A 16,876-nucleotide genomic window follows, 5' to 3' on the forward strand; every position below is an offset into this window, starting at 1 on the left:
GAGAATCTTCCGCCTTCATATTGAGTGGATACATAAATGGGGAAATTATTGTTAGCTAATGCTACACACTACCGCAAGGCCGAGAGATAAATACGTAAACTTGACTCACCAGTGGAGGGATGTGGACGAATAGAGTGGGAATAGCGGTTGAGAGCAATTTTCGCCTCGCTCGCGGTGTTTTCTTCTTTATTAGCAATGATGTGGAGTACATGTCTGGGCTAAAGTGCCTGCTGCAGATGCGGTATCGATCACCCCTCTTGTCCGCAAAGACTTCTAGGACTCTACTTTCTAGCTCAGAGGCTGGATATCCGCAATATCGGACCCATTCTCTTATCTGATCTATTGTCTTAGGGAAAACATGCATTATAGTACCTTCAGATTTGTTATGGGTCTTCGAAGGGCAACCGCCAATGGAACAGGCAGGCATTATGGAAAGTTCTGAAAAGTAAAGATCAACAATTCTCTATGAATACCAATGTGTTAAAACAGTAAATGACACATAAAAGGTTCAATGCAAGGTCCGTTTTGGTTCTTGGAACTATACACGTTATTCACATGCGGATAAGTATTTCAATAACTTTCAAAAAATAGAAAAAGTAATTTGACTAAACTCAGAACATGTGACTAGTTCCTTGCATGTACTGTCGTGAACGAAAAGAAAACATGGATGCAATTTGATGACTACTAGCAAATAGATATAAATTAAAAAATTGGACGCAAAATGATTATGGTACATGGACTTACCTTGACGAACAAACAGTTAGATGCAGGGATCAGAGTAGTTTCTTGTCGTAGAACAGGGAGCAGTTCACAGGTTGCAAACTGACGAGTTTGCTCAAAGTGGTCACGGAAGTTCACAGAGACGAAGAGCAGATAACCAGCACCTTCACGGGTTGACTAGCAAAGCGCAAAGAAGTTCTCATTAGAAATATGAAGTGGGTTATAAAGAATTCGAACCAGGGGTGTGTTTGTGAATGAATGACGTGTATATGTCGTGGCATTATGTGGATTGCAGGGGGCCGTCCAGCGTGAGGGGGATGCTTGGCAGGAGACACGGGGTCTGGAGGTAGACATGGGAACAACAAACCCATGCTCTATAGACCACTTTGAAGTGTACATGGTCTTTGGCACCTCTTGGCCTTTATCGCTCCCTGACAGCTCCACTTGCCAGCAGCGCAAGTACCCCGGTGCGAACTGCCTTTGATAGGGCGGGGGGTGGATCGGGGCGGTGGTCGTGCAGACAAGACACAGGAAGACTCGTGAATGGAGACACACTTATGTGGATTGCAGGGGGCCGTCCAGCGTGAGGGGGATGCTTGGCAGGAGACACGGGGTCTGGAGGTAGACATGGGAACAACAAACCCATGCTCTATAGACCACTTTGAAGTGTACATGGTCTTTGGCACCTCTTGGCCTTTATCGCTCCCTGACAGCTCCACTTGCCAGCAGCGCAAGTACCCCGGTGCGAACTGCCTTTGATAGGGCGGGGGGTGGATCGGGGCGGTTGTCGTGCAGACAAGACACAGGAAGACTCGTGAATGGAGACACACTTATGTGGATTGCAGGGGGCCGTCCAGCGTGAGGGGGATGCTTGGCAGAAGACACGGGGTCTGGAGGTAGACATGGGAACAACAAACCCATGCTCTATAGACCACTTTGAAGTGTACATGGTCTTTGGCACCTCTTGGCCTTTATCACTCCCTGACAGCTCCACTTGCCAGCAGCTCAAGTACCCCGGTGCGAACTGCCTTTGATAAGGCGGGGGGTGGATCGGGGCGGTGGTCGTGCAGACAAGACCCGTTTGCCGCAGGGCCTCACCAAGGAGAGGCCATCTAACTGAATGTAAGAGGATGGCTGCAGGATCTACTACATGGAAGGCAGGGGGTGAGTTTATAAATACCTCACCCTCCCAGGAGAATATACACTAGATTCATTTAAAAAATCAAAACAACCATTGTTAAAATATATGTTGGGCTTTATTTTAGATTTTAATTAAACATAAATAATAAACATTACACATTGTAAAGTTGAGGTTGCAGCACATCGAGGGAAAATCCGCGGTATTGTCCACTGTCACTGGGGAAATGTTGTCTAATGGCAAGTACCGCACAGGCAGGTATTACTCTCCGAACGCGGTGTCCGAGCCTCCCGTGAAGCCACCAAGTGAAGCAACGATAGGCCACCAGCCTGTACCACCTGTGAAAAAAAAAGATGCAAACTGTATTAAACTGACCAAACTTTCTTATCAATGTCGATTCAGGTAACACATGTCATTTTCCTTAGAAAAAAATTATATCTAGAAAATGCACTATATGGAACCAATTTACATGCGTTCCAATGATATGTAAATGTAATTTTATATGTGGGAGACGACCATGAAATAGTGGTGGCATCACTGACATCACAAACAGAGTATACTTACTCGTTACTCGGATTACGCGGACGAACAGTGCCACGAAGTTCGTGCATAAGCACCATCATCATCCTCAACACTGTCCGTGAGAGGCAGGCTTCCCTGAACTCTGGCAGCTCGGTGATGCATTGCGGACTTTGCTCGCCTTCCTGCTGACTTTGCTCGCTTTCCGAAATGTAGGCCAAGCACCCGGAATTTTCACGGCAGCAGCAGTTCTCCTCCTCAGTTGGCATTAGCTCGCACCGATTGCACGTGCACCAGGTGGAGACGCCGTCCATGCGACATGGTCCAGGCTCTTCATCCGTTGACTGGTCCTCCCAACTGCCGTCCGAATCCCCATCGTTTTCGCGTGCTTGCCTTTCCAGTAGTTCTTCCTCGGTGTACTCGGGCTCGTACATATACGGCATTATTGTGGCCATTGTGCGGTAAAGATAGTAAAATAATTTATAGCGGTGGTACTGGTATCTGTTCACACGGGCTACAAGCGGCGAAGGTAGCTGACCAGAGCACTGAAACGAGTCACAGAATACTCAAAGTAACACAGAGAGAGGAATGGAATCGAAAATCTGCTGCTGTATGTTGTGAAACGGTCTGTTTATACTTATTGGGGAAAGAGGCGTCCTGCCATTTCCATGGCAACACGTCAATAGCTGAGGCGCAGCGATTGTTGACACGAGACGTGCTTGAAATGGGCAGTACGCGTCTGCTGATGTCAGGCTCAGGGGCGGGGGATTTGATTTAGTGCCGCAAAGGCAGGTGAGCCAGGTCGATGCGGCGGAATGATAGGATTATCACAAAATGGAGGCTGATTTCGAGTGCGATAATGGGCGAAAAGTCGGGTAAGGTCCATAGGAAAGTTTCCTACGATCTACCGATTTATGCTTACAAACACATGGCCGACCCGTAGGGACAATAAAAAAAAGTCCCGGAACTCTCCTTTAAAGAGTGACCCCTCACACTTTTGGTGTCCTTTTGTATTTTAGGGAACCGTTCCCATTCACTGGGTAACTTATTAAACTTAATAAATATCTCATATCTTCACCTTCAAAAATGGTTGATAATCCTATTACTTTTTTAGCCCATTTTTTTTCTGAACGTTTTGCTGTAAAATTATCATTTGGGCCTATTACGTTATAAAGGTTCAAGGGGTTGGGGAGCAAAAACGTGATAATCTTGCATACTCACCCCGAGTATGAGTAGATATTTATACCCCACATGTTTGAAAGTTATATGATAGGTTATTTATAACACGCTTAACACCCAGAGATTTCTAAGCGCGGACCCGGGGATTGAACCTCTGTGGCTGCGTGTCATCTTGCTTCCAAGGCAAGCACGTTGCTGCTGAACTATCCTCCTGAGAAAGTTCACCAGTCCTCGCTGGTGGGGGAAGCTTGGCTGCATTTGCATATTGATGTATTCTCTGGATCGCATTACAAGTTCACTGAGTTCATCACAGCTGTTGCTCATACAAGCATTAGGAAAGTTAACAGTTCTGGCTTTGTGCATTCATGGCACATTTAATTTCCAGGTACTGCCCTAAAAGTAATACTTGGCCAAAAGCTGGCAACAGCTGACAAATGGTGTTAGTACCTGGACATAGTATGGTCGTGTCCGCCTAATGAATAGATAAAGACAACACAAAAGCCAAAATTGATGGCTTTGCCAACACTTATTTTTACACAGAATTCAGTGCATGGAATAGATGCAAGAGCATACATATTGCTTATAAATTAAGTGGCTGAAGGCACACTGGTAAAGGTATTTTTTTTGAAGCAGGAGATGGTTTACAAGTGTAATCAATGTCAGAATCGTTCAGAGATCTGCTCAGAAATGACATTGGTAACGTCTTAAAAGCACAAAGCTAGGTCGTAGAGATCACAGAGGTTCTGTTTTGGGTGAGATGGGGCAGGTAGAGGGAAGTCAATGGGAGGGAGGTGGGCGGTTACCAGTTAAACAACAGCCCCAGGCTGTGTGTCTCTCCTCATCACATCTATGTGACATCACATCTCTTGCCTAGCTTCCCTTCTCAAGATAATACATTTGACGTGTAGGCTGCACGTAGAGCCCCAACTAATAGTCATGTGTGAGTAAAATGCATTACTTTATTTATTTCTTACCCATGTTTTAGTTTGTCTTAGTTGTTATTTTATAATGTGTGTGTGGGAGGATGGGTTATGTACACAGTGGGCCGCATTACGAGAATGGAGGTAGCCAGGGAGCTATTTGCTCCATGGCTGCCTCCGTTCCGGGCTGCATTACCGGGTTCCTGCAATGGGGACTCACCCGGTTACTCCGACATTGCAGGAACCCATCCCCATTCCCATTTGAGCCCCCATAGGGCTCAATGGGAATGGGGAGGGAGGTAATAACGGGCAGATTACATCTGTACCGTTATTGCCTCCCTCTTCCCCTCGCAGGACCCGGAAAGCACGCCTGGTTTTACCAGGCGTGCAATCCGGGTCCCGCGATGGGAAGCTCATAATCGGTGCTTCCGGAATGAAGGGGGCCGGTCCCATACCGGCCCCCTTCATTCCGGGAGCGCCAGCCTTATAATGAGGCCCAGTGTGTATGTTTTGTTACATTATAAAATATTGAAAAAATAAAAAATAAAACATATATGCCCCAAAAAACAAATAAAAAACATATTTGACATACAGAAGCACAACCAGATTTCTTGAATCCATTCTAGCCTCCGTTTCCACTTACCTGTGTTGTAGAAAAGTGTGTGGTCAATGGTGCAATTTCGGAAGAAAGTTTCGGTGGATAGAACATTCTCGAAGGAACATTCCTCAAAGCGCGTGTCCTCAAAAATGACATCTTTAAATTTCATATTGTAGAACCTGTGGGAAAGATGTCCAATCAATAAAATCAGGCAACGGGATTATCATGCTTGGTGATACCAGCACTTTTATTTTTTTTTAGAAAAGTTGATTTATATCGGTTCATATTCAGCAAAAGGGCATGATGCTGCTAAAAGTAGCTGGATTTTCTACTTGATAACTTAAAGAAATAAAACAATGTACTTGTCCATAAATATCAAGCAAAAAGCTTGCACATTTTCAATTCCTAAATGAAGGATCACAGCCTGTTTGTTTTCTATTACCAGCAGTTTTGTCAAGGCTGTCAATAAGATATTCTAGAATACAGTTGCTTAAGCATTACAGCATTGATTCATTAATAAAACCATAGCTCCATAATAAAAATATCCCCTTTTAAAGGTTAATTGGTGATTTATAAGGCTCTCAATGTCTGCAAAGAGCTTTGTAGTACCCAATGGAGAAGAATACAGAGAGATAGGGAGTGGGTACAGCGAAGGAGACACACAAACATCACGGACATTCAGAGTATTTAAAAGTCATGTTCCATGTTACACAACTGTTACCTTCAATAGCTCACATGCCAAAATACCCCATTTCATTCAGGAGGTGATAATGCAGTCTTAATCTTTTCCTAGTATTACCAGTTCTCTATTTTCAATAAGCATATCCAGGACAGTTTTCAGAATGCAAAGAAAAAACACAATTTTAGTGCCATCTCCCAAAAGGACAGAGACATATGGGCATTTAGTTAAAAGTCTACATAACAATCAGAAGCAATCAGGTGATCTGTGGTTTTACAGGCCAAGCTTTAGATGGTGAAGGCCCGTTTGACTCATTTTCTTTTTAGTGCCCTCCTGCATTTCAGATTTCTTTCTTCCCTGTTAACTCTGAGTTGTTAATTGTTGCAAGGTTGACGCTTGGTGATGGCCATAGGCCTTGCTCCATGTCAAAGTCCCTATGGAGGAAATCAGACACAGCTTGCTTAAGCTGTGATGCTGATCTTGGATTCCATACTTGGAGGTAGCTCTCAAATCTTTTGGCCAGAAAGGCAGGGCCTGATCACAGTTGGTCTAGTGAGTATGGGAACAGTTCTGGGTAGACTCAGGTCAGAGGATGCATCTGAACAAGTCTCTCACAACAACACATTACAAAATGGCGATAAGAAATTCCCCAGATGGTGAAGACACTGACTTCAGTGACTATCCAGGTGAATAATAGGGCATTGCTATACACTTAACATTATGATGGGCCCTGGGATTGCGCTAACATACATGGGGATTACAGCGTTAGTATTGTTAAGGATTTCAATTAGGCAATAGACCCTGGTCTCAGCCTAGTATGCAGTGCGCAAATTAAATACTTATTTTATTGTGTCTATAGGTTCAATATTCTGAGTGATATACCACTCATATCACACCCCTTCTCAAAATACCCCCAGGTCACACTGGACCAGGAATCAGGCTGGTTGGTAAATGTAATATTTAGATATTTATTTATTTAAAATTCAAATCAAACATACGTTTTAATATATGGGGCAGCAATCACCAATGTGATGACAATACAAATAAGAAAGTAGGTAAGGAAGTTGAATTCACTTTTAGCAACACAGAATATAAAACACAAAGGAAAGAACAGTTTTGGCTTGTTTGAAAGATAGCGCTTGAGTTAAGATTTCCCACCGCAAATTTCTCAACTCACAAATAAGCAATTCTACACAGATGTAAGGGAGCAGCAGGTATTCAGGAATAAAGAACAGTGTACAGGATTTAGATACAACCTTCCCTCCCCAAACAAGAGAGAAACGCGGTTTGGAAATCTGATACTTTTAAAATGACATTAGAAAATGGCTGAGCAAAAGAATGAAAAGTGTGCAAACAGTCTTTAAATCAATATAAATCTCTATGGGAGCCACATTGAAAAGATGCTAATAATCATAAACTATAGTATGAGCAAAATTACACACTTTAAATCTTAACGGAAGTTTGGAAACACACCATATAGTCAACATTAGTACTTCCCTTGAGTGCTGGGATTGTTTGCAACATGGATACATATATTATGCCTTTGTTTAGAGTTTCTCTCTGCACAGATGATTCTGATACTTGTTGCAAAGTTTTAGCGTTTTTCCCATGGAAAATGAAAACAAGGCTTCATGGGTTGCTTTTTCAAAGATACATTTTGTAGCAGCTCTCATTAAATGAGGCCCGGTTCCTCTGAGCCAGACTGGATGGTCCTGGGCATTCCAGGTCCCTTTTAATCTCCCTGACTCAGTAGAAATGAATGGATCTAGTGGCAAAAACAGCACTATTTAAGGTTGCAAAGCTAACATTTTAAAAGGCATTTTCAGTTTTCATGTTGACTGTGGCAGAGCCCACTGGCATGCTCCTGCAGTGAGAACTCTGTTTTCACCCCCTCGCCCCCCCAACTGTGTGTGGCACGGTGTGCAGCCTTTTTATGGTTGTGACCCAAACGCAGTTTTGAAGATTTTGGTGCACACAGGAGTCAGCGCATCCATTTCGGGCTGTTTCCTTCACCATTTCAGTACAGTGCTGTAGTGGGGCACATTGGCAGGGGTCAAAATATCCCACAGTATGATTACTTTTATTGTGCATAAAAGACTATGGGCTTCATCACAAGTTGGGCCTTAGCCCTTGAATGCAGTGGTAATGCTGTTACCACCTCATTTAAGGGTTGCCCAATGCCAAGTTTGGCCCTGCCAGGACACATTCATCTTCTGCTCTGCATTGTCGAGGTTGCTTACTCAGGGGTAGCACATGCAACCATTCTGTGCTGCCTGTTTCATAAGTGTTCAGATTTAAATGCTCCACAAAATGCCTTTAAAGGATACAACTTGGGATGAATCCAATCATAGACAGATCACTGTAAGTGTTTTTATAGAGAAAAAAAGAATGCTTGAATACTTTTACAACTCTGCATGTTTGTGGCCCCTTTGATATGCACTTAGGGCCACATATTAGATGAATAGCACCTCATTCGACACTTTGTGGACCAGTACAGATTATATACTATTAACCACAATATTTACTGGACAGCCTTGAAATAGTGAGCATAGTGAAACAGTTGGTATCACTTCTAATATATGTTACTAATAGCTAGCAATAAGAATTCCTATAACTCAAAGTTTTATTCATGTGTTCTGAATTATTGGACAACGGGGAATCACCAATAAAGAGAAGGAAGCAATTTTGAAAAAAAGAAAAAGATAGGATCAAGTCCTGAAGAAAACAAGCCCAACACCAGGGACATGATGTAAACTAGTGCAGTGACAATCACACAATGCTCCTTTTTGAGCTTGTTATAGAAGACATGCATTAATATATTGTCTCTTCTAGTAGACCGTTGATTGTGAATCTAATTCAATTTTATTAATGGATTACGATCATGTTATAGGGAAAAGCAACTTCTGAATTTACTTAGGTGGTTTGAATCCTTACTATGAGTTTTTGTTTGTAGACGTAATTGTTTGTATTTCAATGGTCGTGTTGTTCATTTGGTATTTTTCTAATTTGAAGTCATTATCATTTGTGTCTTCTTGTATCTATTTTGTGTAATTTGTTATATAGATGTATGGAATAATCATTTAACACATGTTTCAATTAATGTGCTGATGGGAATTCTGCTCATCACCAATTTTTGGATACTTGTTCTTTTTGTTTATTTGATGTTTGTTGCATGATTTCTCAACCTTAACAAACACCTGTGTTGCTTTATCATGTGCTACAAGCCATTGAAGCAGGCATCATGTAATGGACATAAATATGCATTTTAAAAGTACTCATTTCATTTCCTCAGAGCACCGAAAACCTGTATTTAAGCTTGAAGAAGCCTTTCCCCACATCAGATTCAAAGATCAAGAACTATTCACCTACCCGTACATCTACGAGACATTTGGTCAACTCTTTTGAAGCCTCAGCAGAGCCAGCAGGAAGGGTGACTGGGCTTGAGCCTGGGAAGAGGTTTTATTCCAGTGAATGACAACAATGAATAAACAATGATGCTGCTGATGGATGTGAACTCTAAAAAGTAATAGTCAAAATTAAATTCAGTTTTGTGGTGAAGCCCAGGGGCTGATGACAATGGGCATTTTCCAGGAGTATGTCACACGAGTCAGGGGGTGGAGTTAACCCCCTGCTCAAAGAAGATAAGAACACATATTGTCATCAACCCAGGAGCAAAAATGTTAAGTGCTTTATAATGCTAAGTGCTTTATTGCAGGCTTGGTCAACAGTCAATGCCCAGGCCTGCATCAGTGGCTTGGGAAAAACAGACATTTTAATAAATGAAGTAAACACATATGCTGTCATTAATAGGATGCCTTAGGTTTATATGGAGAATCATATTTTGTCTATTGAATTGGGAACCGTGACACTTACAAATATGGTTCAAATATTACTGAAAAGCTTAAGAAAAGCCCCATCTGATAATACAGCTCCCCACAAAATTCGACCTTAGGAACAAGGGTTTTTAAATAAAATGTGACATCAGCTCCCCAGAATACATTCTGGATAGGAGATTTCGTAATATGGTTGCTTATGGACTCAGATCTTGCGATCATGACATCAAATTTCTCCATAAATATCACAAAAATCTGCCATTTGTTCCTGCAGCCAGGTGCCAACATGGGACACAATACATTATGAATGGCATGATAAGATCAATTCAGAAATATATAGTTTGTGACCCGTATCTGTAAATTAAAAAAGTGTCATGTTGTAGATCTTTAAGTTCATAACTGAAGTGGTTCAGAAATGCCCTTTCAAATGGGTGGAGCCATAACTCCCTGAAATGGAGCCTATAAACCTCAGGACCAATTAGAAGAAAGGGACTAGGCCTTGTCTAATGGGGAGGAAAATAGATGTCCAATCCCAATCATGAGCCAGTGGGCTGGCACCTCATAATTAATAGATTGTGGGTGTGTGATTAGGGGTTAAAAAGTAGACACACAATGGCAAAGGGGATCTCCTTCCAAAATGAGGATGGACTGTCCAAAATTATGAGCTGAGAGCTGTCTGAAATTATCTGAGCTGTCTAAGCTGACTGGAGCTCTATAAAATTATTGAAAGGGACACAGAAGGAGGTGGATTAGACCAGGAGAAAGACTAGCATCTGGAGGGATCCTTGACAGAGAGATTGATGCTGCAGACTACCTTTAACTGAGTCTAGAGGGGCCGTCTGACCACGTCCCTATGCTTCCCATGAAATTGCCCTGGAGCCTTGATGACTTTTCCTGAACTTAGACCCAAAGTGATTTATAATAGGTGCATAAAACAAACAATTGGTTAGGTTCTATTTCAATTAATATATTCCTTTTATTGATTGGGTGGGCACACCGAAGTAGATCCCTAGCCTTTTCTAATTAATAATTTAATTTATTCCCACATAGTCAGCAGAAACTGGAGTGATTTTGGGGAAATTCGAAATTCCCAACATTCACCCAAGTGATGATGAAGATCTAGGGCCTGATTCACAGAAGCATTTTATAATAGCAAAATCCAATAGTAAAAAGTTCTGTGAATCAGGCCCATAGTCTGTTAATGTAGTTGGGTATCCTTACAATATTTTTGCCATCCCCAAAATCTCCTAAAGTGGAGGGGTGCATTAAAAACGATATTCCCAACTGTTCACTATTCACCAGACCCTGCCTTAAAGCAGAGGGGTTCTAAACGGTAAATTGAATACCTGGGTCTGTGCTGTTCAGAAAAGTGCCTTCAAAGTGAAACCAAGTGAAATATCTGAGTTAAAAGCACACTCTCTACTGAGAGTGAAAAAGGGACTCCAAATTGAAGGGAGATGTTTCCCACTGCATAGTGATAAAGGAAAAGGGTTCATCATTTGTAGACAAGAGTTTTTCATTAAAAGTGTGTTGTTCTAGAACACATCTAGAAATGAAAAGCATGCAGAAAGTTTAGAAATAAAGAGCGCTATGCATCTCATATTTCTTTGCCCAATAGAAGCGAGCTATATTTTAATTTAATCAGACCCCATAGAAAGTAGATTGTAAAGCACAATTGTACTGTCAATTTCTAGGTTGTGTAAGGAAACCATTGTGGCAACAGTAAGACAGACACAAGTGTTCGCAGTTCAAGGGTGTTTATTGAACATTTGTAAGGGTGAGAAAAATGGCTAATCTAAACCTAAATCTAAAATGGGAGCAAGCTTATACCATCAAAATAAAGAAAACACTGTCCTTGTGGTGTTTTGTCAAAGAAAGATGGCCTATGCCACTCCCTACTTCTAAACAACAATTAGTGTGGGGTGTAGTTCATGAAAAAGAAAGAAGTGTTTACAAAATGATAAGTCAAGATGTTTAAGCTGTTGGCCTCCCTTCCCCATGTTTTTAGCATGGGACAAGGCAGGTCACTCGAGCACAGCATATGTTGACTGCTCTGTGCACACAGAAACAGTCTTGTCAGGAAGTCAGGACCTTCTCAAGGCAGAGTCTTCTGTGTGATCTGCAAAAAAGTCTCTTTGCCATAGAAAGTCTTGCTTTGCATAAACAGTTTCTATTCCATAACATTCCTTTCTTTGCTTTCAACTATTTGGTGGGACATCCACCATGGGTCTCCCTCAGTCGGGTTCAGACCCCCTTCTCTCTTAGTACTGTAGGCTCCCCTCAATTGGGCGCAAGCCAAATTGTCACTTTATCAAAGTTACTTTCTTTCATAGAAGACTTTCGAATGTGCCAGGGACTTTGACTCAGACCCTCGCAGGACCACTTTGATATCCTTCTTTCCACTTTCACTTTTGCATTGGAGATAATATTGTCAGAGACCTTCGATTGGGCATTCACGGATGCCGGACCACTCTGCGATTATGTCTCTCTTTACAAAGTTCAAAGGATTACTTTGTTTCACCAGTCTCACCGTCTAGCCTTCACTCGCATCTTTTACTGAACACGCTCCTTCTCATTTCTTCTCACAACACTGTTGCCGCTACCAACCTCTCTTTTATTCCAGACTGGTATCTCTTAGCTTCCTTCACTTACCGGCTGTAAGGGGGTTTTGCTTGGCGCTTTCATCCTGGAGCCAAGGATGGTTGTCCAGCAGCTGTAGCTCCTTCCTATGTCACTCAGTCGAGCAGAAGTGCCCTGGATACTTCAAACACACTCGGCAGCATCTATTATTCTCCCAGCTCTGCTAGTTGCTTGCTATTTTCCAGTTTCTACGAGTTTCACAATTTTCTGTGCAAGGGTCAAGGACTTCTCCCTCCTTTCAGCCAATCTCTGCTCTTCGTCTCTCATCCTGGGTTCAGCTGCCACCTAGGAAGACCTCCTCCTATATGTGCTTTACCTCACTTGCCAATAGTTCTTTATGGTCACAATGAAGGCTTCCTTCGATCAAGCTCAAGCCTTCTCTCATGCAGCACAGTTCACAACAAAAGCTTCCATCTGTCGGGTTAGAGCCTCCCCTCAAGATTTACAGTCACAGAGAAGGCTTCCTTCATCTGGGCTTGAGCCTCTTCTCAAAGGTCACAATTCTTGAAATAATTGTCTTTGGACTCCCAGTCCGAGAATGCACTGTAAAGATTTTGCTCCCACTTCACAGCTCCCCAATGGCTTTGTAAGCTGCAGGCGCTACAAAGGGCTGTTGAACTGAGGTCAGGGTCTCACAGCCTACCTCTCAGAGACCAGACTTCAACTGCCTGGCTCGGGGGAGGCGTTCTGCTGTGGGCTGCCCCTGGTCTTGCCTTCTGGAGGTACAGTTCCCACTCCACTCCTCTCAGGTAACAGGCTCAGTGTTTGGATGGTTATCTCCTCCTCCAGGTCTCCCAGCGTTTCTGCAGCTTGCTTGGTCTTTCTCCTGCTTCCCAGCACCTTCCAGCATCCCTGACTCGCTCAAAGTGTGCCTTTGTTTTCATCCTTTTATAATTCCCGTGAGCAGTTATTAGATTCAGGTGTGCATAGTTATAAAGGGAGGCCTGACTTTGCCTGACCTCATTACTGGAACAGTATGCTGTCAAAAGGATGGAGTCAGGTTTCTGTGTCTGACTGGGTTTTCTGTTAGTAATCTTTATCCTCCCAATCTCTTTCTTCCTCGTCTCAGTGTTTACATGAAAAGGGGGTTGGGAGTTGGAAAGTCAGTAAATCTTGCACAGTACGATGGAGAAGAAGTATGAAAGGAAAGGGGGTCCTGCGTATCACCATCGGGTGCACCTACCCTACTTCCCAAGGACCCCTCATCCAGGTGATCCGCCCACACTGGTCCATTCCCAGGAACTGGATCCAACAGTGATGGCCGTGTCCTGGCCACATGGATGAGAAAACCCCTGGTATCAGTACGTGAGACATCCTCTGGTTTCTCAAAGTTGCTGCATTAATTATCCTTACATTAGGGGTCTCCTGATGAGTGCCCCAAGTCATTGAAGTATTCTTTAGAACTGTTTTTTACTTTTTACATTTTAACAGGGGGGAATAGAAATTCAATTAGAAAATGTGCATGTTGTTGTGTTAGAGTTTGTATGATGTTGGTACAAAAATAATCCAACTGGGATTTCAATTGGATTGTTTCAAGTTTTATCAAGAAGGAAAGATTTTGTGCCACCGAATTAGGTGTCGTGCATTTCGATAACTATAGTGTGATTCTGATTTTGTTTACATATTAATAAATCTATGTTTCTTCTTCACATTGGCCTCGTTCTTGGTTTCTATATTGTGGAAGGGTGGGGCATGCACACTGGTCTTATATGAGTCAAAAACAGGACTGAACAAGAATCCAAATGTTCTCAATTGGTGTGGTGCTCTCTATTGGGGGGACGAACTTCCCAAATTAATTGTTGCCCCACAAATATCTCTTATAACCAGGATCCTTATGTTCTGGGTCTCCAGAAGTTGTGAGACCCACTGCAGTGGCTCTGGAATGGGGTGAGTCCTTTCAGGTTGTGCTCTACCAGACTAGGGAGTTTTGGTGAAGAGCGGCAGTCCCAGTCCTCAGCAAGAGGCATGCCCAATGTGCCTGTCGAGTGGGCAGGGAGCATAGCTTGCCTCTACCTTGGAACACTAATTAAACTTAATGCACTTGTCTGCTTCCTGAACATATTTGATTCTACTGTTTTAAATGTTTGATGGTATTAACATGTATGTCATTTAGTCTTGTATGTTTTTCTACCTGTGTAAGGTATTATGTAACACACTTCGCTATAAAATAAAAAAATAAAAATAATTCACCTCAGTTGCTGAGGACTTTGGAAAGATCAAATTCTCCCAAATCAATATTTCCTTATGTCCTGGATGGCCCAAGTTTGAATCAATGAAGCAGTGGGAGACCCCAAACTTAATAGGCAATGGTTAACAGGGGATCGTACAAAAGTAAGCCTTCCTAGGGACAGGTGTTACCCATCCTCAAAAAGAATCTAAAGAGAGGCAACCCCCACTGCGTATGTTCCTGCTGTGCGCAGCAGAGGCAGATAGTCTAGGGACAATGCACGCAGACTCTCCATTGCTGGCCTGGATCACAGTACTGACAGCTGTGGCTTAAATAATTATATGAAATACTTGCTAATATATCTCAAACTCAGGTATGGCTTATATTTAAAGATTAAACTGCCACCAGGATGATATGTTCTTATACTTATGTAGTTTTGGATCAGAAATGCATAATTTAAATGCAGCCTTTACTGTCACCCCAGCTGTCAGGAAGGCAGCTGTGACCTATGAACCTCATTTGTGCCACTGAAGGGCAGTGACTGCAGATCAGGACACTTTGCTTTGGGCAAGCAGTTTGATGGCAGGGGGTCTGGTTAGTGGATCAACTTTTCTCACAACATCATTGTATTATTACAAAAAAATTAAAAAGCCATGGCTTTTCACCCTTTCCAGATGACAATATTTCACAAACAACATGTAGAGTGTGTGCAGTAACTTTTAATTGATGAGAGATGTTTGAAAGCAGAACTCATTTTCAGTTGAAAATGCATTTTCATGGAACAGTTAAACTGCTTTGACCCTTTATGAATTGCATTAATTTCCTTGGACACTCCTGATCTCTATTTTTGATTGGCGGGTCCCTTGATAAACGAATTGGGAGAGTTTAAAAATAGGCTGCACACATTGACTGTTTGAAAAAAGAATGGCCCTTTGTAACGCTTGTGCGGACAGCGGCACACTCATGCATTGACACTTTTTTCTTCAGGTACCAAGCATACTGCCTTCATCCTGTGAGATCCACCCAGCGCAACGCATATACCAATTAAAAAGATGAGTGAAGTTTAACATTTGTATCAATTAAAGTCAATCGTCTGCCACAGCCTGGCAGTCCCCGAAGTCTACACAAAGCTTTTCTGGCTGCTGATGTGTCATTTTAATTGGCTGGGGCTATTGCACATATTTTATGCTGTCTGTTCTATAATTTAGCTAACAAAAATGTTGCAATTTGCACTGATTTTCTGCATTAAATTAATATTAAACATCAAATTGCATTTGGCACAAAATCTCCCTAAAATGCCATTTGCTCCACTTTACTGGCCCCTAAAAGTGTCCCCCATGCTAGAACTATTTGCATTTGTTGATGCTAATCTGCCAATAAGAGGTGCTTACTAACAGGGTGCAGCTGTAGCGCCAGTACACTGATCCAAACAACCCTTTCTGCAGGATTTGCATTATCAATAAGGTCTTAATGTCATGCTTAAATAACAGTTCACAGAACCCCAAGAGTGAGCATGCACTCAGTTCAGTAGAGGTAATGTTGAGGGCGCTTTCCAGCAACTTGAAGGAAAAAAAAGAAGTGTGTACCAATAGACTTAGCCTATGTAGTCTCAGGAGGATAGCTTAGGGGCAACGCGCTTACCTTGGAAGCAAGATCCCCGGTTCCGCGCTTAGAAACTTCTGGGAATTAAAATAATCTATCATATCATATGTGACTATCCAACAACTAAGAGGGATGTAAAGCACTTGTTCGGCAATGGAGAGGGCAGGCGGAAGCCTAGTGCAACATGGAACAAGGTGTTGCGGCCGGGGCATTCCAAAAGTCTAAGTGACTAGTAACTAAGGCTCCTATTACAGCTTTACACTTGCAAAGGGACATGAATGGAAAACTCCTCTATATAGAATGGTGAACAGATAAATATAAAAGTAGTAGAACACCGCTCCGACTGTTCCCGCTCAGTATGATCACTGGTTGTGACAAATAACTTGAATCATCTATTTAAAGAACACAGTTTGAAACAAGTTTTAGAAACATGAGTTGATGTACTGTGATAGTTTGTCTTAATTCTCTCTACGTTTGATTTGCAAAAATCTGTGTTCTAGAATAAATTGGGCCTCATTACGAGGCTGGCTGTAACCGTGCCTTGCACGGTTGCCGCCGGTATTCATTTTTTTCTGGCACCCAGAAATGGGCAATTAGAGGGTCATCACGGCTTTCCTGAACCGGGTATTTGCCCATTCCTTGGCGATGGAAAAAAATCTTCCCCATTCCCATTTGCGCCCCCATATGGCTCAATGGGAATGGGGAGGTTGGATGCACCGGCACCGTTTATTACGGTACCGGTGAAACTGACACACTGTGCTAGTGGGTGCCTTTCATTCCACCAGGTCAGACCTGGCAGAATGAAAGGCACCCGCAAGCGCAACTCGGAGTTTGTCGGTCCGGATACAACGGACCGACAAATCATACCAAATCAAACACAA

At 42.6% G+C, this 16,876-nt stretch overlaps 1 protein-coding gene across 2 annotated transcripts in view; it reads right to left on the reverse strand.

Annotated features, from left to right (window-relative positions):
• The window catches only part of SV2B (synaptic vesicle glycoprotein 2B), a 535,790-nt gene that overhangs the window by 35,066 nt on the left and 483,848 nt on the right, over positions 1-16,876 (reverse strand). For both annotated transcript variants that reach the window (XM_069625079.1, XM_069625080.1), the window contains one exon: positions 5,120-5,253. In XM_069625079.1, coding sequence (XP_069481180.1) covers positions 5,120-5,253 — 134 coding nt within the window. The remainder of the gene's footprint in view (positions 1-5,119; positions 5,254-16,876) is intronic.

The sequence above is a fragment of the Ambystoma mexicanum genome, chromosome 11 (assembly GCF_040938575.1).
Source record: "Ambystoma mexicanum isolate Mex_15411 chromosome 11, UKY_AmexF1_1, whole genome shotgun sequence".
Lineage (NCBI taxonomy): Eukaryota > Metazoa > Chordata > Amphibia > Caudata > Ambystomatidae > Ambystoma > Ambystoma mexicanum.